The 23,045-nt window shown below is 38.0% G+C and overlaps 1 protein-coding gene across 2 annotated transcripts; it reads right to left on the reverse strand.

Moving 5' to 3' along the window:
* Positions 1 to 3,155: 3,155 nt before the first annotated feature.
* LOC139939893 (prostatic acid phosphatase-like) lies at positions 3,156 to 21,231 on the reverse strand. 2 transcript variants are annotated; one of them, XM_071936051.1, is made up of 11 exons: positions 21,118 to 21,231; positions 19,464 to 19,559; positions 18,147 to 18,386; positions 16,494 to 16,586; positions 15,358 to 15,453; positions 14,069 to 14,195; positions 12,268 to 12,350; positions 11,252 to 11,358; positions 10,050 to 10,252; positions 8,142 to 8,307; positions 5,664 to 5,803 (listed from the first exon to the last, which is right to left on the reverse strand). In XM_071936051.1, exons 1-10 carry the CDS (start codon positions 21,229 to 21,231, stop codon positions 8,150 to 8,152), a joined length of 1,317 nt encoding a protein of 438 aa, XP_071792152.1. In that variant the 3' UTR covers positions 5,664 to 5,803; positions 8,142 to 8,149. The 2 variants fall into 2 exon arrangements, with proteins under 2 accessions (XP_071792151.1, XP_071792152.1); XM_071936050.1 differs by lacking the exon at positions 8,142 to 8,307 and having other exon boundaries at positions 3,156 to 5,803.
* Between the last annotated feature and the right edge of the window lie 1,814 nt (positions 21,232 to 23,045).

Here is a 23,045-nt window from a genome sequence, read left to right on the forward strand (position 1 = left end):
TGCTAAGTACACAAGCCTTGTGAACTTTTCGCGTAAAAAAGTACACAAGAAAATGTTTACAAGGCTATATATAGCCATGTGTACTTAGCAAAGTTTGCTTGAAAATGTTTACAAGGCTATAACCTTGTGAACTTAGCAAATTTTGCTTGAAAATGTTTACAAGGCTATAGCCTTGTGTACTTGGCAAATTTTGCTTGAAAATGTTTACAAGGCTATATATAGCCTTATGAACTTAGCAAATTTTGCTTGAAAATGTTTACAAGGGCATAGCCTTGTGAACTTAGCAAATTTGGCATAAAATGTTTACAAGGCCTTATGAACTTATGTTTATAGCCTTATGAACTTAGCAAATTTTGCTTGAAAATGTTTACAAGGCTATATATAGCCTTATGAACTGAGCAAATTTTGCTTGAAAATGTTTACAAGGCAAACATTGTGTACTTGGCAAATTTTGCTTGAAAATGTTTACTTGGCAAACTTTGCCCTGTGAACTTAGCAAATTTTGCTTTAAAATGTTTACAAGGCTATAGCCTTATGAAGTTAGCAAATTTTGCTTGAAAATGTTTACAAGGCTTATAGCCTTGTGTACTTGGCAAATTTTGCTTGAAAATGATTATAAGGCTATAGCCTTATGAACTTAGCAAAATTTTGCTTGAAAATGTTAACAAGGCTATAGCCTTGTGAACTTAGCAAATTTTGCTTGAAAAGTTTGTGTACTTAGCAAATTTTGCTTGAAAATGTTTACTTGTGAACTTAGCAAATTTTGCTTGAAAATGTTTACAAGGCTTGTGAACTTGGCAAATTTTGCTTGAAAATGTTTACAAGGCTATAGCCTTGTGTACTTGGCAAATTTTGCTTGAAAATGTTTACAAGGCTATAGCCATATGAAGTTAGCAATTTTTGCTTGAAAATGTTTACAAGGCTATAGCCTTGTGTACTTGGCAAATTTTGCTTGAAAATGATTACAAGGCTATAGCCTTGTGAACTTAGCAAATGTTGCTTGAAAAGTTTGTGTACTTAGCAAATTTTGCTTGAAAATGTTTACAAGGCTAAAGCCTTGTGAACTTGGCAAATTTTGCTTGAAAATGTTTACAAGGCTATAGCCTTGTGTACTTGGCAAATTTTGCTTGAAAATGTTTACAAGGCTACAGCCTTGTGTACTTGGCAAATTTTGCTTGAAAATGTTTACAAGGCTATAGCCTTGTGAACTTTGCAAATTTTGCTTGAAAATGTTTACAAGGCTACAGCCTTGTGTACTTGGCAAATTTTGCTTGAAAATGTTTACAAGGCTATAGCCATATGAAGTTAGCAATTTTTGCTTGAAAATGTTTACAAGGCTATATATATAGCCTTGTGAACTTAGCAAATTTTGCTTGAAAATGTTTACAAGGCTATAGCCTTGTGTACTTGGCAAATTTTGCTTGAAAATGTTTACAAGGCTATAGCCTTGTGAACTTAGCAAATTTTGCTTGAAAATGTTTACAAGGCTATAGCCTTGTGAACTTAGCAATTTTTGCTTGAAAATGTTTACAAGGCTATAGCCTTGTGTACTTAGCAAAGTTTGCTTGAAAATGTTTACAAGGCCTTGTGAACTTGGCAAATTTTGCTTGAAAATGTTTACAAGGCTATAGCCTTGTGAACTTAGCAAATTTTGCTTGAAAATGTTTACAAGGCTATATAGCCTTGTGAACTTAGCAAATTTTGCTTGAAAATGTTTACAAGGCTTGTGTACTGTTAATATAGCCTTATAAACAGTACACTGTTTATAAGGCTATAACCTTGTAAACATTTCACAAGGCCAATTTGGCTTGAAAATGTGTACAAGGCTATAGCCTTGTGAAATGTGTAAGCATTTAACAAGGTTATAGCCTTATAAACAGTACACAAGGCTATACCTTGTAAACAATTCACAAGTTTACGGCCTTGTAAACATTTCACAAGGTTATAGCCTTTTAAACATTTCACAAGGCTATAGCTTTGTACACATTTCACAAGGCTATAGCTGTGACACATTTCACAAGGTTATAGCCTTATAAACAGTAAACATTTCACAAGGCCTTGTAAGCATTTCACAAGGTTACAGCCTTATAAACAGTACACAAGGCTATAGCCTTGTAAACATTTCACAAGGCTAAAGCCTTGTAAGCATTTCACAAGGCACAAGGCTATAGCCTTGTTAACATTTCACAAGGCTTATAGCCTTGTAAGCATTTCACAAGGCACAAGGCTATATAGCCTTGTTAACATTTCACAAGGCCTTATAAACAGTACACAGTAAACATTTCACAAGGCCTTGTAAGCATTTCACAAGGTTATAGCCTTATAAATATAGCCTTTATAAACGGTACACAAGGCTATAGCCTTGTAAACATTTCACAAGGCTATAGCCTTGTACATGTTATAAACATTTCACAAGGTTACAAGGCTATAAGCATTTCACAAGGTAGCCTTTATAAACGGTACACAAGGCTATAGCCTTGTAAACATTTCACAAGGCTATAGCCTTGTAAGCATTTCGTACACATTTTAAAGCCAAATTGGCCAAGTACACATTTCACAAGGCAGTATAAACAGTAAACAGTAAACATTTCACAAGGCCTTGTAAGCATTTCACAAGGTTATAGCCTTATAAACAGTACATAAGGTTATAGCCTCAAACACATTTTCAAGCCAAATTGGCCAAGTACACAAGGCTATATATAGCCTTGTGAACATTTTCAAGCAAAATTTTCCAAGTACACAAGCTATAGCCTTGTAAACATTTCACAAGCCTTGTAGACGTTTTCACACAAAATCTGCCAAGTACACAAGGCTATAATAGCCTTGTAAACATTTCACAAGGCTATAGTAAAAAAAAAAAACTTTGTATTCCAAAAACTAAAAAAAAAAAAATTATTTCCAATACTTCAACATTATTGGAAAACATACATTGCTATATAAGAAGCCACAATTATTATTATTATTATTATTATATATAGACCAATCCGACGCGCACCGGGCGTGCAAGTGTTGAGCACCGGGTGCGCAGATGTTAAGCACCGCGCGCCATTTGCTGCGGTGTCTTCAATGCCTAGATTGTGCACAAAAAGACACCGCAGTTGGTAATTTTGTTTCGCTACCAAATTTGTTTCATCGGATTGGTCTATAGCCTTGTGAAATTTTGCTTTAAAATGTGAACAAGGCCTTGTGTACTTGGCCTTGTTTACTTGTACACAAGGCCTTGTTCACACTTTAAAGCAAAATTTACTTAGTACACAAGGCTATATTACATGTATTTAGCTATGCACACATTTTCAAGTAAAATTTGCTAAGTACACAAGACTTATATGTAAGCCTTGTACATATTTTCGAGCAAAATTTGTACACACTTTTTTCGCGCAAAACTTGATTTTAGTGAATCATTACATGTATATTCTAAATCTTTCCAACCAAATAGGTTTATAAGTAAATGCTCTTAATAGCCCCAAGCACCTAATCTGGGTACTTTTTGTGGGACACACAGCACAATGTCCACAGATTTACATGTACATTGTTTCACTCATTTCCCAAATACGACAGCACCCCATGTAAGTAATATTTTAAGGTAAGCTTTCTACCATGATTATCCTCAAACTGTGTAAGTTTAATGTCAATCTGTGGACATTGGGTTTTGTGTAACATAAAGTACCCAAATCCTCTAAACACCCATTGATGCAAGGCACCAGCCACAGTAAATACATATCACATGGTATTTGTTTTTATTCTTGCTTTTTATTGGGATTGGTAGGATCAATGATAAACAAACTCAAATTGCCTCTGGACAAACAAAAAAGCGCAACATAAGGTCCACAATTTTGTGGAAATGAAATTTGGTCCTCAAAATGGCACTGGAACAATTTTACAAAAACAACGTCTCGGTGAGACAAAAAAAAAAGGAAAACATTGCTCTGTGATTTTTCCCTATTTCTCTTAAAAACTTGAGGAGTAAAGCCCGACTCATACTTCCAGCGAATGCGAATGTGATACGAATGTTGACGTCACAAATTCGCAACGAATAATTTGCAGCAGCTAAACTCTATTCAACTCACTTGCGAATATCAGTGCGAAAGGAGGGTTGTGACGTCAATTCACGTCAAATTCGATTCGCATTCGCATTCGCAGGAAGTATGAACCGTGCTATATAAAGCTGAAACTTCTACAGGTGAATTATATGACATCTTCATTCACAGTGAGTAGGGATTCATGTCATGGCCAAAATCTTGAACTACAAAAGGTATCAAAACCCTGGTATTGCCTTACCCTTACAAGAATAAAGAATCACCTTTTGCTAAGTTTGCATTTGCATCACAAATTTGCTACATACAATTCTACTTAACAGGAACATTTATGTGGAGTTTTGACCCACACCCACCTCTCTTTTTCAAGAAAAGAAAAACACGAGGAAAACAAAAAACCCAAAACAAACTTTCGGCTACATTTCAAATCTCAGCAGATTGTTCTCATGTATATTTAGCAAACTGTTAAACAGTAAATATTATGTCATTCTATCATGAGATTTACATTAATACCCATTCCAATTTATGGAACTTGATTCTACGGACATGTGTCTGTACACAAAAAAAAACAGAAAATAGGAAAGAAAACCTTATTTTGGTTCATGATTGCACTTTTAAAAAATAGATGAATGAAATCACAGTAACCTGGCAAGTTCCAAGAAACTTCTATGTTTTAAGATAAGGTACTTTTTGCAGAACCATTATCAGTATGCACATTGAATAGAACATTTGTAACAACAATAATACAGCATTTGTAAGGCTCACTGTTAACATTCAAAGGTGCCGGGTTAGTGCAAACTCAGATTAATAGTACTGTCAAATTTTTGGAGAAAGCAAGCATTTGTATGAAGTCTCCAGAGTCTTGGTGCTATATTCCCTGTAACTTGCCAAGCAAATTTTACATCACAAAACAGTCGCAACACATCGTCCATTGTTCCCTTGAGTAGGTGTTGGTTTATATCAGTTAGCGTAATACCAATTTTGAATACCAGGAACACTTCAACAACAAAATGTACAGTCAGTCATGAGCCAATATGCTCATTAGGTTTAGTGTTTATAACCAGTTGCATTGGCTGTAAACGACTGAAGCCCGGTTCATATTTCCTGCGAATGAGAATGCGATACAAATTTTGATATTACAAATTCGCAACGAAAAGTTTTTTAAAGATTTTTGGGTGGAAGCAATATTTGCATCAAAAAACAAAGCTGTGACATTAAAATTCTTATCGCATTCCAATTCGCAGGAAGTATGAACCAGGCTTGAGAATATTTCTATTCCCCCTAGACTGAATTGTCAGTCAATGAGTCCATCACAGTTTACTCCTCAGCTCTCGTCGGTACCCATTTGTACTCCTGGAGTGCGTTTTGGCGACTCCAACCAAAGCCCAACCGACTCACCAAGTTGGTTACCGGTTGACCTGAACAGCATCGTCACCGCGCTCAACCGATGACCAATGTTTCTGGTTGGGGTCGCCAAAACGCACTCCAGGATGGCGGGAAGCAATTACAATAAATCAAGGACACAAGTGTCATGGCTTACTATACAACATAGAAATTGAAGACAAACTTGCCAATAACTGTCTAGGTATCAAACACCGATTCATCTTCGGAGTCTGTGCCCACGTGACCAAGAAGATGGAAATTGATTGGTTGCATCTGTCGCGCTTTCTGAAAACGTCTGCTTCGCTGGAAGTTTCTGCAGAGAGACACCACCATAACAAAAGCCACTAGAATAGCGAGGACTGTGAAAATAGCCAGGAGAGTCCAACCTGGAGTTGAAGGAAAAGATAAAGAAATGGGAAAGCGATATCACCACGAGCAGTAGCAGTGTCCAATATTTGAGAGCCAGGGGTCAATTTCACAAAGACTCCTAACTCAGGACTAGTTGAGGAGTTATTTAAGTCTTTGAAAACTCTTTGTGAAATCCACCCCAGGTATTGTATACATATTGCCAATTAATGGCAAAAAACTTACTTGGTTAGGAGAAGTACAGCAGCGTTGGAAAGCATTTTGAGAAACGTTTTACTTCATGGAATTGCGGTTATGGATAAAGATATCACATTGTTATCCCCCAAAAAATTTGAATCTGAGAAGCTATACTGACAGTCACATTTCTCAGATTGTGTATTCCAATTGCAGATTATTCTTCCTGCGTGGACATAATAATGGTGGGTTCAAATTACCAAATGTATACAAACCCTTTTAAAAAGGTTGTGTGAAATTTCAAATAAGGTAAAGTGCAGGTTCAAACAAGCTTTACTGCTGTCATTGTTTCTAGGATTGTTTTACTCAGCCGTTTCTAAAAAAGCAATACTTTAATACACCTCAGATGCACAACACATGCTCAAATAATACAGGCCACTACTGGGGTGTTGAGCTTTTATTCTAAGACCACATTACACAAAGCCTTGCTTCAAGTCTGGCTCAGTAGCTCATGGCTACTTTCTTTGACCTTTTAGAGTCCATTCATTTCTGTAAAATCATCACCTTGCACCCAGATATGCTGTTGTTGTTTTTTGGAAACGGTTTATTTTCTTGTAAACTGTCATAAATTTTCATGCCATAAAACATACATTTGATTTTTTTTTTTGACACATACATGTAGATTCAGGTCATGACTTTTTTTTTAATCTTTTGGGTCAGGTCGAAATAGGTCAGATCTTGCAGCTATTATGGGCATATATTTTTAGTAAGAGTTATGAAGGCGTTGTGCCGTAGTAACATCTCATCTAACAGAAACAATCTTGAAGTGTTTCGTTTTCCTTTACATGTTTAAAACCATTAGACACTTACGGTAAATAGTATTGTCCAAAGGCCCACACTTCGTGTATCACAATTTATATATAAAATAACAAACCTGTGAAAAATTCATCAGTCATCGGAGTTGGAGAAAATAACGGGAAAACCCACCCTTGTTTCCGCACGTTTCGCCGTGTCATGACATGTGTTTAAAATAAATCTTTAATACTCGATATCGAGAATTGATATTGTTTATGTTTTCTCTAAAAGTAAAGCATTTCATGGAATAATATTTCAAGAGGAGTCTTTCACCATTACCTTCTGTAAACCCTGTATGTAGTTTGTAAATCTGTGAACTTTTTGTTTAGTTTTCTGTACCGAACGTTTCCAATGGCTTTAAGAACTTTCAAAACATAAATGCACACAAGAACAAGAGCAGCAAAACTAAAGTTATAATACCTCAACCCCAACAAGTATTTCAGTTATAGTCTGCAGAAAAAAAAATTGCGTTGACATTTATCTACAACTTCACAGGTACGCTAAGTTGAACAGTTCACCAATATAGGGGTTAGTAGCTAGCATGCTCAACATCGTGCTGTGAAGGTGTTAAAGGTGGAAGTTAAATGTTTCAGTAAATCCTAGTAAAGCCCGGTTTAAACTTCCTGCAAATGTGAATGCGATACGAATCATGGCGTCACAAATTCGCAACAAATAAATCGCAACAGTTGACTTGTGCTCAACTCCTGTGAAACATTCGCTACGAAAATAGTCCTGTGACGTTAACATTCGCTACGAAAATTCGCAAGTATGAGCCAGACATCACAAATGTTTCAGAGGGCAAGTTGATGCACAAGTTCAAACCAATGCAAAATCTCTTTCTCTCAATTCTCAATTAATAAGGAATGCATCATTAGTATGACAAGGAGGTACCCACCAGGGTTGCAGCTAGACCAATTTTGGTGGTCACCAATAAACCAACTTTGTTCAAAACCAACTAGGGCAAGCGGATCAACAAAATTAGTCATGTTTAATTATGGGGCCATCACTCCAGCCATGATGCCAGGTTTCCAAACTGTTCTTGTTATGGGGCCATGCATAAGTTGAAAGGCATTTTGACAGTTTTTGTTCCCTGTGACATTTGATACTCATTATCATTTGCCGTGTCTCAGAGTAATGCACAGTAGACAAACTATGATTTGTTCTAGGGGAAGTCTGTGCTGGGCGGCACAATGTATTTTGCTCAGAGTGCTGAACAAATATTGTGAGTTCTGGGCAGGTCCGCCAAGCACCGCCCTCCATGGCTACAACACTGATACTACCCACCCCTGTTATATGGAAAGGGTTTTTAATATTATAGAAGAATCTCACATGAGTTGCTACACATCTGTGACCGACGTGAATCCACGAAGCTTGCAGTGGATACTTAGATTCTGAAGAATTTTCCCGACTTTCCGAAAACTTAGGAGGAGGGCTAGCATTGTGAGCGCAAAGATAAATATGAACACCTGATGGCTACCAAAGACAGGCACAAGTCCTGCAAAGAAGGGATATACCTTGGGTCAATTCAGTCAGGAGAATCATGATGGTTGGGGTAACCTAGGCTAAGTGATTTTCTGTTTAAAGTCAGTGGACACTATTGGTAATTGTCAAAGACTAGCCTTCACAGTAGGTGTATCTCAACATATGCATAAAACAACAAACCTGTGAAAATTTGAGCTCAACCAGTCATCAAACTTGCAAGATAATAATGAAAGAAAAAAACCACCCTTGTCACATGAAGTTGTGTGCATTTAGATGGTAGGTTTCGAGACCTCAAGTTCTAAATCTGAGGTCTCGAAATCAAATTCGTGGAAAACTACTTCTTTCTCGAAAACTATGTCACTTCAGAGGGAGCCGTTGTGTTTCTCACAATATTTTATACTATCAACCTCTCCCCATTACTCATTACCAATTGAGGTTTTATGCTGATAATTATTTTGAGTAATTACCAATAGTGTCCACTGCCTTTAAAGGAAAGGTATAAGTTTGGTAATCACTCCTAAAATTAGTTAGAAGCCTCATTTGTCTTTAATTTTAAGACTAATTACGAAACGTTAAACCTTCCCTTTATTAATTTTGGCAGTGGCTACAAGCCAGAGTACTGTCATTGGCCATAGTCGTAACTGCAGTTCAGACACGATTCACACAGGGCCTTACTTAATGACAAACTTGAAACTGGGATGTCTGAGATGGTTTTACAACTAGGTGAATTTCTTCCACACTTACATTTGTGATGTACTTTTGAGTTTCCTTGGGCTGTAATTACCTTACTGAAAAGGTTTAGTAATTGCTATCCCCATAGTAGTTAGGGTAGACCTAGATCTACTACAACACCAAAGATCAGATCCAGAAAAATGTGTCATATATAGTATATAACCCACACAAAATATGTTACTCATGTTACGTTTTAGGACATTTGTAATGTGAGTAACCAATTTTGTGTGTCTTGTATATCATACATGACACATTTTTCTCATCTCATCTTTGGTGATGAAGTTAATCTAGGTCTACCATAGCTTCTATTAGGATAACAATAATTAACCTTTTTACAAGGTATTTACAGCCCAAAGAATCTCATAAAAAAGGTAATTTAACAGTGGAAATGTCCATTAAACATTTATTAAAAGAGAGATTTTCATCATGATAATGGCAGGCCTGCAAGCATTTACTCTGAAAAAATGCATGTGCGCTGGGCGTGACATAATAATATAATATTGATGGCGCCCTAACAGATGTACACAGCCATGGCACGCGTGTGCAGAAATTGGGTTAAAGTTTATAACTTGATGCATAGCCACAAGCATGCTCTGATCATAATGACAGTCCCCCTTTAAAGGAACACGTTGCCTTGGATCGGACGAGTTGGTCTTTGAAAAGCGTTTGTAACCGTTTGTTATAAAATGCATGTGGTTAGAAAGATGTTTTAAAAGTAGAATACAATGATCCACACACATTTGCCTCAAAATTGCGTGGTTTTCATTTTACTTTGGGAGCTAACACGGTTGGCCGTTTATGGGGGTCAAAAATTTGACTCCCATAAATGGCCGACCGTGTTTGTCGACGAGGTAAAAGGAAAACCATGCAATTTCAAGTGATACTTGTGTGGATCATTATATTCTACTTTTAAAATAGCTTTCTAATCATATGCATTTTATAACGAACGGTTACAAACGCTTTTCAAAGACCAACTGGACCGATCCAAGGCAACATGTTCCTTTAAATCTAGACACCATTTACCTGTATTCCATGTTTCAGGTAAGAAGTTTCCTCCACCGTGATCCTTTTTGGATTTGCATGCAGCCTTTACATCACTCAGTAATAGATGCTTTGTGATCTTGTAAAAATGGTCTAGAGTACACGGCCCAGAGGAGCCGGGCATTTGTAGCTTCTCTGGCTCCTTATTGGAGGCGTTTTTAAATAGTACATCAATTGTAAATGACCTGAAAAAGTAGGAAGAAAATTACCATGAGACAAACTGAAGAGGTGGGCTTAAAAAGAAATGCAGTTTCCAAAACTGGAAACACGCCCAGAAACCTTGGGCACAGAAAGTGTTTGCACAATTTGGGAAGTTCAGCAAACGGTCAGATGAGATGCTATTGACAGGGCCCAACTTCATGGATCTTCTTAAGCACAAAAAGTAGCTAAGCACAACAGAATTATGCTCAACAGAATAAGGTTACCAGCCAAAATATCATGTCACATGTACAACTTGAGACTTGTATCATGCTCATTTCTGCTAAGCAAACAATTTTTAAGCAATATTTTCTGCCTAAGCAACTCTATAAAATTGAGCCCTGGTTGTATCTAGGCAGTGCCCCTAAAGATATTGGTTGCATCTGTCACGCTTTCTGAAATTGTCTGCTTCGCAGGAAGTTCCTGAAGTGAGACACCACCATAACAAAAGCCACTACAATAAAGAGAACTGTGAAAATAGCAAGGAGAGTGGAGCCTGAAAGAAAAGATAAAGACATTTTGCTGTTTTCATTTTAAAAATGAATTTAATTCCTCAGTGTTGAAAGGGAAGTGGCAGTAAAATATTTAAAGGAACACAATGTCTTGGATCGGTCGAGCTGGTCTTTGAAAAGCGTTCTGTAACCGTTTGTTAAAAAATGCATATGATAAGAAAGATGTTGTAAAAGTAGAATACAATGATCCACACAAGTATCACTCGAAATTGCGTGGTTTTCCTTTTACCTCGTCGACCTCGTTGACTCCCATAAATGGCCGACCGTGTTAGTTCGCAAAGTAATAGGAAAACCACGCAATTTCGGGGCAAATGCGTTAGGATCATTGTATTCTACTTTTAAAACATCTTTCTAACCATATGCATTTTATAAAAAAAGGTTACAAATGCTTTTCAAAGACCAACTCGACCGATCCAAGCAACGGTTCCTTTAAGAATGTGAGAGTATGTTGATAACATTTCTTGAGTAACTTACTTGTTATCTTCTTGATACAGTTCAATGATCACACAGCTGGCTGTTGGAGGCCAAAGGTCATTGAATACTTGTAAAGATGCTAAGAGGGACTCTACATTATCATCATGCTGTAAAGGAACAGTCATAAATAATCAGTTCTTATTTGTTTTCTAATGATATTTAAAGGCACTGGGGTGGATTTCACAAAGAGTTAGGACTAGTCTTATCTCGAGTTAGGACTAGTTACTTGTCCTAACTTAGGACTATCCATGCAATTTGTATATCTCCTAGGACTAGTCCCAAGTTAGGACTAGTCCTAACTCTTTATGAAATCCACCCCTGGACACCTTTGGTAATTGTCAAAGACCAGTATTCTCACTTGGTGTATCCCAACGTAATAAACAAATATATCAAATCTGTTTGGGCTCATTTGGTTATCGAAGTTGCAAAATAAAAATGCAAGAAAAAAAACCTTGTTACAAAAAAAACTGAAGTCTTTTTAAAATATTTTAGTGAAGTAAGTTTTTATGGTAATATTTGTTTCGAGTCGATACCAAAAGTGTACAGTGGCTTTAAATAAAATGCTAGTTAAAAAACCCAACAGAAATGAATTAGAGGAGAGGCTTCGGTAGGGTCTCAGCTAAATGTCATAAAGCTGTTATAAGCAGAAAAAATCTACTCAGCAGATTTACTGTCTAAGCAAGAAGTGACCGGGGTACAAGTCCCACTAACTGTATGATATTCTGGCTGGTAAATCATTTTTGCTAAGCCAATGTTTGTTGTACAAGAACTGAGTGCCACGACTGAGACCAAAACATCTGACAACATCTGAACTTTAGTATAACAAATATAGTCTGAACTTTCTGTACAGCGGTTATCATCAAATATTGTTGAAAAGGTTTTTAAAGAAGACTATAAATCAAGTTTTTACTTTTGACCAATGATTGTATACATTTTGTAATTTGGATACTTAATGTTGTTAAGGGACTCACAAACACTATTTAGAAGAAATCAATCCCAACTAATAAACAACTTACTGCACTGTACATAAACATTTTTGTAGTTTCTTTTCCTGCAGTTTTGTTCTTGAGATGACCAACAATTTCATTTAAAATTGGACCTTGAAAGGAGGGGGGAACAGAAAAACAAATAAGCACAACAAATACTACTCAACAATTTGCATTTGGTTTGTGGTATTACCATGTGTACATCTACTTGCTGTGGAATATATAGCAAGGCAAGTTCTCAAAAGAAAATAATCCAACCGGCAAGTAGAAAACCATGCATGGTTTTACCGGGAACCAATATATTCATTGACACCTCACCATGCAATGCCTCAAAATCTATGAACTGACATAGAAAAATGTTAAGAAAAATCATGGTGGAGTCTGACGAGTGTAATAAGCAAGCATTATGAGACATCGATATATCCTGCAAGAGGATCCCCTCTCGGGCACCTTGCACACCTTGATTTGGTGGATTTTGGCACCTTATAAATATTCTATACTACCCTAACTGCTTTTCATTGTTTTGAGCGTGGGAGCAATTCAGAGATTCGGGCCGAGGGGTTGGCCAAATCATGGTGACAAAATAGAAATACAAAAATACCACTGCCTTTTTGAGAACATTAATTTGTTGTCTTTACTAACATATAATGTAGTCATAGTTTTCATTGTGACAATGATAATAAACCAAAATACAAAAGTTGCTCTGAGTCTTCTGAAAATTAATCCAGTGGGTGGGCATGGGAAAACTTAGGTGAGGTTTGCGGTAGCCTTGCTCAAGGCAGTCGAACTATTCACTTTGAAAAAAGACCGCCGCTGTATAAAAACCCACCCGTATTCACTGTACGTAACATCGCACGACACAATGCCCCCGTACACTATCCGCATGCCTCGGCCGACAGCCTTGTAGGGTCTGTGTTGAAGCCACTGACCTCATGACTATAGTAAGCGAAGAGTTCCCACGGTCAGCTTATTACCATAATGCTTGCGAAAGACAAGACATGTTTACATCAAACACCACCACCACGGACGCTCAGCGAGCATGATAGGGTCCAAAGGTCATGATAAGGGAAGTGCGTGATTGGACCTCAAAACAAATAATTCATTTGCCTCACATTCTGTGTTGTCTGATAGGTCTGACGAAAGATACATGTACGTATTCATGAGCTGCATACTAGTATATCCGAGAGCCCCCCATTTTTTTCCACTAGTGGAAATTTTTTCATGAAACACATTAAACCCGAAAGTTACAGACCCGACAAGGCTGTCGGCCTGACGGCCTCCGCATGCGGTTAGTGTGGTACGAGTGCGGATGATTTGTGTGCACAGTAGTCGTATGATGTGACAGTGTGTATACGGGTGGGTCAGGCGGTGTGATCGCGCGCACCACACACAGGGTATACGGGTGGGTTTACAGCGGCGTTTTTTCGGAGCGAATAATGTGAATGCCTTGAGCAAGGCTAGGTTTGCAGTAGCACTATTTGGGTAGTGCTGGTTTTGAAAATAATGTGTTTTTTCAGAACTAACACCGTTGAAAATAACGGGTGTTTTTTCCAGAACTAACACTGTTGAAAATAGCAGGGTTTTTTTCTTTTTCAGAACCAACAATACTCAAAAGAGTTACATCTGCAGTTCAACAAAATTATTTATGTTTAGCTACGAGGCTATCATTAATGAAGTGCAATCTGGGGGAAATCTGTGTTGGGCAGCACAGTGTGTTTGCTCAGAGAGCTGGGGGAAATTTGTTAGTTCTGGGCAGGCCCGCTCGGCACTGCCCCAATGGCTTCAACACTGTGCAAATAACTACCAACTACCCACTTCCCAAATCCGTTACCTGCTCCGAGCCTCAGAAACTCATCACCCATCTGCGATTCTATGGTGTAGTAAACATTGATCACATTGAAAAGTTTCTGTATTACATCTGGAGTTGCCCAGTCCGGTAGCTTCCTTCCATCTTCCCTCTAGGAGTGACAAACAAACAAAAAGCAATAATAAGAACTAGGATAGTGATTACTTCACTCATGTTACAGGGAAGTAATATATGAGGTAACCACTCAAATCACTTTAAATGAATGGCTATTAAAAACCATTTCACTCTGAAGAAATTTGGTTCTGTAAGAAGATAATAGTTTTTATGCCCCAAAATTGGAATCTGAGAAGCAAAACCGCTACGTTTCTCAGTTTCTGTATTCCTATTAAGGGTTAAACTTCCTGCGTGGAAATTTTGCTCCAGATAATTGGGACTATCTTAAAAACGTGACCACCTTTTGATATGAAATTATCAGATGTTATTTTGGTTAGTATTATACATTTGTATAGGAATAAAAACAATTGAACGTTCTAAAAGCACGGTATAATATGCCTTTAAAGAGGGGCTCCAAAGTCAAAGGCAGTTTTGTGATACACCTTTTTTCCAATAGATAGAGTCCTTAGGAAAATGGGGGTGATGGACAAACATTTTAACAAAAAAAGATTTTGCCAAATTTACTTTTCTTTGTTTTCCATGTCAATGAGTCAGATTATACGCGATGTTATAATGCTTTACTTCCATACATTTGTCCATAATCCAAACATGATATTTGATCAATGGAAAAAAGTACAAAGGCTGACCCACATGTACATACGGCAGAGGCTTAAATAGACTATTAAAGGCAGTGGACACTATTGGTAATTTCTCAAAAAAATTATTAACATAAAACCTTATTTGGTAACAAGTAATGGGGAGCTGTTGATAGTATAAAACATTGTGAGAAACGGCTCCCTCTGAGGTAACGTAGCTTTCAAGAAAGAAGTAATGTTCCACGAATTTGATTTCCAGACCTCAGAGTTAGAACTTGAGGTCTCGAAATCAAGCATCCGAAAGCACACAACTTTGTGTGACAAGGTGTTTTTCTTTCATCATTATCTCGGAACTTCAACGACCAATTGAGCTCAAGTTTTCACAGGTTTGTTATTTTATGCATATGTTGAGATACACCAAGTGAGAAGACTGGTCTTAGACAATTACCAATAGTGTCCAATGTCTTTAAGGCTATTTAATCACAGTTAAAAAAAATCAAGTGCCAAAAAACCGGTAACCCATCTAATAAGAATATCAGGTTGGAGATTTCTCTACACACTTACCTCAAAAAAAGTTGTATCCGCGACTCTAGAGTAGTTTTTAAATGAGACAGGGTTTGAATCGAACCCGCAGTACTTTGCGATAGACTGGAGGAAACTCTGAAATGAGAAGAGATGTAGAAACATCAGTGTCATTATTGAGTATCTTGCCAGGCATGCCGTCATTAACTCTTTCAGTGCCTACTTTATTTGCCTTTTAAACACAAAATGCCTAGCTATTTTAGTTTTTCCCCCAAATTATGTACAAAAAAGAAACAAAAAGGCTTAATATTGTGACTTATTGCACATTTCTGCTTCCCTCACAAATTGACTTGTAACTAAGTTTCCGTAAGGACCCCCCAAAAATATTTTGGGGTTATATTCTTGGATATTGTTGTGCCGTATTTAAATTTTGGTTTTTCTTATTTCACCGTCTTTTCTCCCGTTGTTGTGTATGTAATTTGACATGTTTTTATCCGAATAAATTCAAATCAAATCAAACAAAATCAGGTCTGTACACTAAAGGACTTGCACACTCTATTGTGTCAAGAAACAATCCCTGTGAACTATAGAAGAGACCTTGGTTCAATTTAAAGGGAAGGTACACGTCTGGTAATTACTCAAAACAAATATTAACTTAAAATCTGACTTTGTAACGAGCATTGGATAGCTGTTGGTAGTATAAAACATTGTGGGAAACGACTCCCTCTGAAGTAATGCAGTTTTTGAGAAAGAGGGAATTTCTCACTAAAATAATAAAAGACTAGAAGTCTTTTATTCCTATCTGAAAGCACACAAATTCTTCTAACAAGGGTGTTTTTTCTTTCATCATTTTCTTGCAACTTCGATGACCGATTGAGCCCAAATTTTCACAGGCTTGTTATTTTATGCATATGATGGGATACACCAAGTAAGAAGACTGGTCTTTGACAACAACCAAACGTGTATCTTCCCTTTAATGGCTCTGTTTACCATGGTCGTGACAACGCATCTCTCTTAAACTAAATAATTTGCCTGGAATTTCATCTTTGAAAAGGCAAGGCCCTTTTCATTTGATACAGGGAATTCCACTGGAAAGTTAATGGGAAAAGACCAGGGGCAATGAAAGCTTGGCCTGCGTGTAATTCCAGGCATGAAATAATACTCCATAGAATACTTACTTTATGTTTACTGAGGTAGTTATTCTTTTTAGTTGCCGCCTCTGCGAGAATTTCGTTATATCTTGGGCAGGGGGTGTGATCAATTGAAAGAAGCTAGGATAGAATAAACAAATATGTTTTGGTTAAAATTGTCAATTTTGTTACCTTTTCCACACAACTCTAGTGATATTTATTGATGCCTAGTTTTGTTTTCAAATTAATGATGAAAACATGATTTAAATAATAGATAAGTGTAAGTATCTTAAGTCAATGAAATTTAACTCTGAAAAAAAAGGTCCATTAATGATAAGAGCTGCTCCAACATTATTGCCCCATTGGTCACTGGGCTATTTATTTCGTTCCTTAAATCATCTCAGCTCCCTTGGTAGAAGTATACAGCCTGTACTGCAAACAATGTAGCACACCAAGATAAATCAATCACAACAACCATCTCTGCCCCCACAGGTACCCATTAAAGGCAGTGGACACTATTGGTAATTGTAAACGACTAGCCTTCACAGTTGGTGTATCTCAACATATGCATAAAATAACTAACCTGTGAAAATTTGAGCTCAATCGGTCATCGAAGTTGCCAGATAATAATGAAAGAAGAAAACACCCTTGTCACACAAAGTTGTGTGCGTTTAGATGGTTGATTTCGAGACCTCAAGTTCTAAATCTGAGGTCTCTAAATCAAATTTGTGGAAAATTACTTCTTTCTCAGAAACTACGTCACTTCAGAGGGAGCCGTTTCCCACATTGTTTTATACTATCAACCTCTCCCCATTACTCGTAATCAAGAAAGGTTTTATGATGATCATTATTTTGAGTAATTACCAATAGTGTCCACTGCCTTTAACCTCCCGTGGATGAAGTGTCATGACTGGTGCACCACTAATCCAATGGCTTGAATTTGGGGCGGAAATGTTTCTTACATTTATTGTCACACATGAACTATACAAAGACTGCAGGCCTGTGTATTGCATGATGGGATTTTACGCTGTGTACGACGTGTCTGATCGGAAGTTTGCCAGCGTTCAGCGGCACTTTGAGTGAATGTTTTTACGTTTTATCCAAACCTTGGGTGAATGTTTTTACATTTATTCGAACCTTAAAATAATAAATAAACAGTTCTGTAGTACCGCTGCGGATATTTTTGACTGGTCAGACGGACCACTTGCCAAGGTGTTTCAGCTGGTCCGCCGATGTTTCCACTGGCATTTGGCCAGCGGACCACCGTTAAGGTCAAACACTGAAGATCGACAAGACTGCTGGGCTTGTAGCTCAAAATTTGTACTGGACCAGAAATCATTTTTCAATACCAGAATCAAAATGAGTTAAACAAGCATTCAGAGAAGATCTATTTCAGTTGTGATTACACCATGTACATGACACTTCAAAACTCTTGAAAGAGAATTAAAAGATTATTATCAAAATCTCAGTCAACATTTATTCACAAAGATATTACAGTCACAATGAATTATTTCATTCAATTGAAAAACACAACAGCACCAGGCCTTGTGAGTTTACTGGCATGACGCTAAAATCACAGGCCTCAGGTCTGACGTTCAGTATTACTTTGGAGCCTGAATCTGTGAATAAAATCCTAAGAAAATCAATTATTGTCAGTCTACGTTTCAACCTCAATTTGCAAAAATAACTTTTCATACTTACAAAGTCATCTTCTTTTGGTACAGAAAACACAGGAATGGGTTGCCATAGCAACTCTTGATTCCATATTTGTTTATTAGATGGTGGGTAGAGACCGGCTAAGTTACTCAGTGCAGACATGATGGTACGGTCATAACCGGTACTACGCACAGAAATCTCTGTCCTAACGTAGGATGAATTGAGAAATGTACTATAGCGTTTCCGGAACCATTGGCCGAGTTCATAGTGTTGCCTCATGCCTTTCTGTATACACAAATACAGGGGAGTAAATAGAAAAGTCCACAAACATTAAGCATACATGTAGGTCATATTCAGGCAATAACTGTGCGAGGACCGGTCATTCATCGTGTTGTAATAACTCGGTTGGTGGCTGGCTACTGTTAGTAGACCTCCAATTCGGCTTGGTCCATTACTCAAGAACTTAAACTGCACCATAGGGCCTATTACAAGTACATGTACTTTGGTCGGTAGTCCGCACCATCTCTCCATGCCAAAATACAAAAAATCAACTATTGACCCCACGCAGTGACTGCACCACCATTTTAGTGGTCAATAGGTTTATGTGTTAACGTCGCTGAGCCTAAAATGCGCAGTTCACTGAATAACGCAAAGTGACATTGACCACCATAATGGGGCATCCAAGATTATTCCGATGATGACGTCAGGTGAAATGGGTAAATAGTTTCCTGCACAATAAGCACAGAGCAAAAAGAACTTCTATACACAACAATAATTTCACTTATTGGGGGGCCATTTATTTGCATAGCTGGTCTTATCACATGTTTTATGCACCACCATGTTATCAGTCTTGGACCAATCAGAGTGTACAACAAAACTCTCTGAGGCGATGATTATAAATTGATGGTATTGGGTACATACGAATCAAATGCTTCAGGGATTTCAGTTAGTGACCTGTGAATTTGATGTACTTGTCAGCTCAGGCCGGATGAGGAGAGACGTTGTCCAACTCCCTAAAGGCCAATTGAATTTAATTTGGGAGGGCAATGTGAGGATGTTTCCCCAACTTGACAATCGCACCAACTACTGGGACTGGTCCCAACTTGAGTGTTCAAGTTGAGGCTTCCTTCTACAGATTCAGCGGAGCAAGCAGGGGAGTTTCCTGAATCTGAAGGGTTATGTGCATGGAGGTAGTGATTTTAATTCTGACCTCCTTGTTCGGGACAAGTGAAAAAGCTGACAGGGCAGTGAAATGAAACGCTGACCGTTCCTGCTGGCTGGTCACTGAAGAATTTGGGAGGGCAATGTGAGGATGCTCCCAGGGGAGCTATTCGGGTTGGGGAGGAGACGAGCAATTGGTACCTGAGTGAGTTGTCCGAATCCCTGAGGCCAACTGTCTTCCTGATAAGGGTCTGAAGGATATGCTGCAATGGGAGACCGATTGCCATGTCGAAACAGCTGTGGGGATCAAGTAAATAGCAATAAATGCACATGGGATAATTTACACTGCCTGGGGTGGATTTCACAAAGAGTTAAGACTAGTCTTTCTCGAGTTAGGGCGAGTTACTCGTCCTAACTTAGGACTAGCCACACATTTTGTATATCTCCTAGGACTATTTGTAACTCTTTGTGAAATCATTCCCTGGTCTCCTAACACTGGTCTCATTTGGACTCAAATCCTAATGGGCTAGACTAGAGCCTAACTAAACTAAACATGTACATGTAGCATGGCATACGTAAGAGCTATTCTTCAATCAAAATTGAATAAAAAAAATGGCATTACTAAACAATATTTAATAATAGTAAAAAAGGACAGTGTATTTTTATCTCCAGCATCAAGACAGTACAGCAGGAGGAGATGTGTAATAAACAATCGTCTAGGACTCTCGCCGTGGTCGTACATACGGGGGCTGGTCATCTCACCCCTAGCAAGATCCTCCGTTTGCAGGCAATGCGACGGAGTCCAGGGTATAAAGTTCCCGTACCATTGCAAAAATTTTTTAATTTTTGTTTACAAATATTTTTACCTAACTCAGAAAGCTTAAATTTTACTCACATGTTCCTTGTAATCGGAAATCCAATCGCGCAGTGTTTAAAACTTTTGAATTTTCTTCTTTGGTGTTGATATTTTGTGAAAAGAAAATTGAAATTGACATTTCCCACACGCACTGACGCACGTCGTGAACAGACTTGCTTATCAACCCTTTCTTGCATTGATCACTACCGCCCTCTCGTGGCGGCTGGATATGTGACCGCCTTTTTTAATTTGTGCAAGCTGCAATTTTGTTACGGCGCAAACTTCATTTTCCTCTTGCTTTTTTTGAACGCACGACTGGCTTTCGCAAATTTTAAAAGGGTCATATTCATTCATTGCACCCGACGTAATGCCAATTACGGCACTCTTGTCAAAGCCATGAGCACTTTAGCTCACCCTATCGATTGGTACATGATGATCACATCGCCAGTACAGAACTTTGGCTTATTTTCGGCAATAATTGTTTCCATGGATATAATTGTTAGGTGTGAACTCATTGAAAATGTAGTAAGGGGCACTAAGATTAAAAATATATGAACAGAATTTCAACTTCTCAAATCAGGTAAAAAAAAATGAAAATTTTAGTCAAATTTGTGTTTGCATTGTAAAGTAAAGAAGTTTTAATACCCAACCCAAGACAAGAGTGCAAGACCTCATTCAGTGCAGTGGAACTGACTGACGACGTGACGTCCTACTCCTACACCAGGGCTAGGGCGACATTGTCAGGGGACGACTTTTGCAGGGGTGACTTTGTTGGGGGCGAGCTTGCTAGAGGGCGAGATGTCCAGCATCCCGTACGTACACGAGTCTCACGTACACTTAGTACATGTACTGGGCATGCTGGGTGAGCAGTGGTGAGTGACCATACGGATGGCACAACAACAAACACGAAGAATAGGCAAACTGAAGGGTTAATTTTTGCCCAACGTTTTCTCTTAAATAATACAAAAAATTACATAACTGAAAGACAAGTATATTTACCACATGTGTCATCTTTAGGGACCTTTCTGTGCTGCAAAGACTGCATAATAATGAAAATACAATTAAAAGGCACCACATTGAAAGTTTAGAAAACGCCTCATTGCAAGCAGCCATTTTTTGCAATAGCGCCCTCAGTTGTTGACAACTTTATTAGATAGGCTTCGGACTACAGAGGGCGTAAAACGAAATTACTTCAAGAATCTAATGATTTTTTTTGTTTAACTTCTATATTAATAAAAATTAAAAATTCTAACAATATTAAAAAATACTAAACAAATATTTAAAGTCACAGCCTATTGAAACCAATCAAACATACTTTCGGGCAACAGAATCATCTCGAATTTCGAAAAAGTTTGTTTTCAAATTTAAGGCCTCGGGGCCTACTTGCTGCCAGTATTTCATGAAGCACTATGCTTCTTCGGTTCCCAAGCCAAATGGGGCCAACTTTCAAACCATTAGCTGTCAATTCTTCTTAAAAGGTTGTGATAACACATTCTATCGCATGACCACCCCCCTACCACCTAAGAACTTTGAGGTTAACTCTGATAAAAACTAAATCACAAGAGGGCGGACTGCAACTTCAATCTCCGTGATGAGAGCACAAAATTAATAGCTTCAAATAGCAACCGACGCTATGAATACTAAATAGTTGAAAGGCCCTCGATCAACCCCTTCAAAACAAAACTCATTATCTCATTTCTTTTCAATTTTTTTTTATGAGGTTAATCTTGTAGTAAGCTTATGAGCTGAGCTCATCAAACTCTATAACGTCTAAGAACGCGAGTTAGGCCAGACCGAGTCTTGGGATAAAACTCCACACATTTTTAGCGAAATAATTTATGGCAATTTTCAGAATGCCATTGACCCCAAAATAAAACAAAAACAGCGGTTCAATATTGGACCACTTGTCAGCACCATTAGTAAATCTTCGATTTACACCAAAAAATGTAGGTTTATGCCTACCAATTAGGCTCCGCGCATGACGAGTTTCTTTCCATGTACTACCGCATGATGTACCCTAACCTTATCAGCGCATAGTATGTTCCTCTAGTCTGGTAGATAATACATTAATGTTGTATCCCAACATTTCCAGAAGACAACTTCTGACAGTGATGAAACGGTTGTCTTGTTCTTCTAGATTTCAATCGGGGAGAAAGATAATTGAATAAAGAGCTGTATCATCATCCCTTTGTATTTTTTGATAAATTTCCATGGCGACGAGCCACGAATAATCACCGGCCATTCTTCAGGGTTTGACGCCCTATGTCTCTGAAGACCAGCTCGCCACTCAAGTGGAACTCCACAGGAATGCCAGAGAAGGCGCAGAGAATTTCACCCTCGTGAAATATAATAGCTCAGGCAATAATATCTGGCACCAGTAACTCATAAATCTTCAGTTAATTGATTTACCTTATTGAAGAAATGAAATCTTATTGTCTTTATTTTGAAATTACACGAGGAGTATAAGTTAAGTCTCTCGTACTGGATATGGCTTCCTTCACGGTTTAGGTGAAAAGATGCGCAGAACTGAGGCATACCTGTGTGGAAGGTATGCCCATAGATATAGAATTAAATATTCTACATCTATGGGTATACGCCTCTCTTAATATTTATGCATGACGTCATAATTCTTACCCAAAATGAGGCTATTACGTCCCCCATCACTTGCAGTGGCTGCGCCCATCGCCTCGTTTTGAGTTAGCATTGTGAAGTGCCTCATGCATTAAATATTAAGAGAGGCGTATGCCCTATTCCACATCTAATTAGCACTCCCATTTTGCCCTTTTTTTACAAAATTGGAAGCTATTGTTCCCTGTATCTGATAGGCTCCACTAGCAGAGCATCAGAGGGGAACTTCATTTGCATGGTCATGCGCAGGCACATGCATTCCCCTGCTAAATAGGAAGTACCAACTTTATTACAAACCT

The sequence above is a fragment of the Asterias amurensis genome, chromosome 7, assembly GCF_032118995.1.
Source record: "Asterias amurensis chromosome 7, ASM3211899v1".
Classification (NCBI taxonomy): domain Eukaryota; kingdom Metazoa; phylum Echinodermata; class Asteroidea; order Forcipulatida; family Asteriidae; genus Asterias; species Asterias amurensis.

Coding starts and splice junctions, on each gene's coding strand:
- LOC139939893 (XM_071936050.1), bottom strand. CDS start 21,231: ATGGCTGCTTGCAATGAGGCGTTTTCTAAACTTTCAATGTGGTGCCTT. Junction 19,560..21,117: donor CCCTAAAGATGACACATGTG/GTAAATATACTT, acceptor TGATCCCCACAG/CTGTTTCGACATGGCAATCG. Junction 15,454..16,493: donor ACTACCTCAGTAAACATAAA/GTAAGTATTCTA, acceptor TTCTCATTTCAG/AGTTTCCTCCAGTCTATCGC.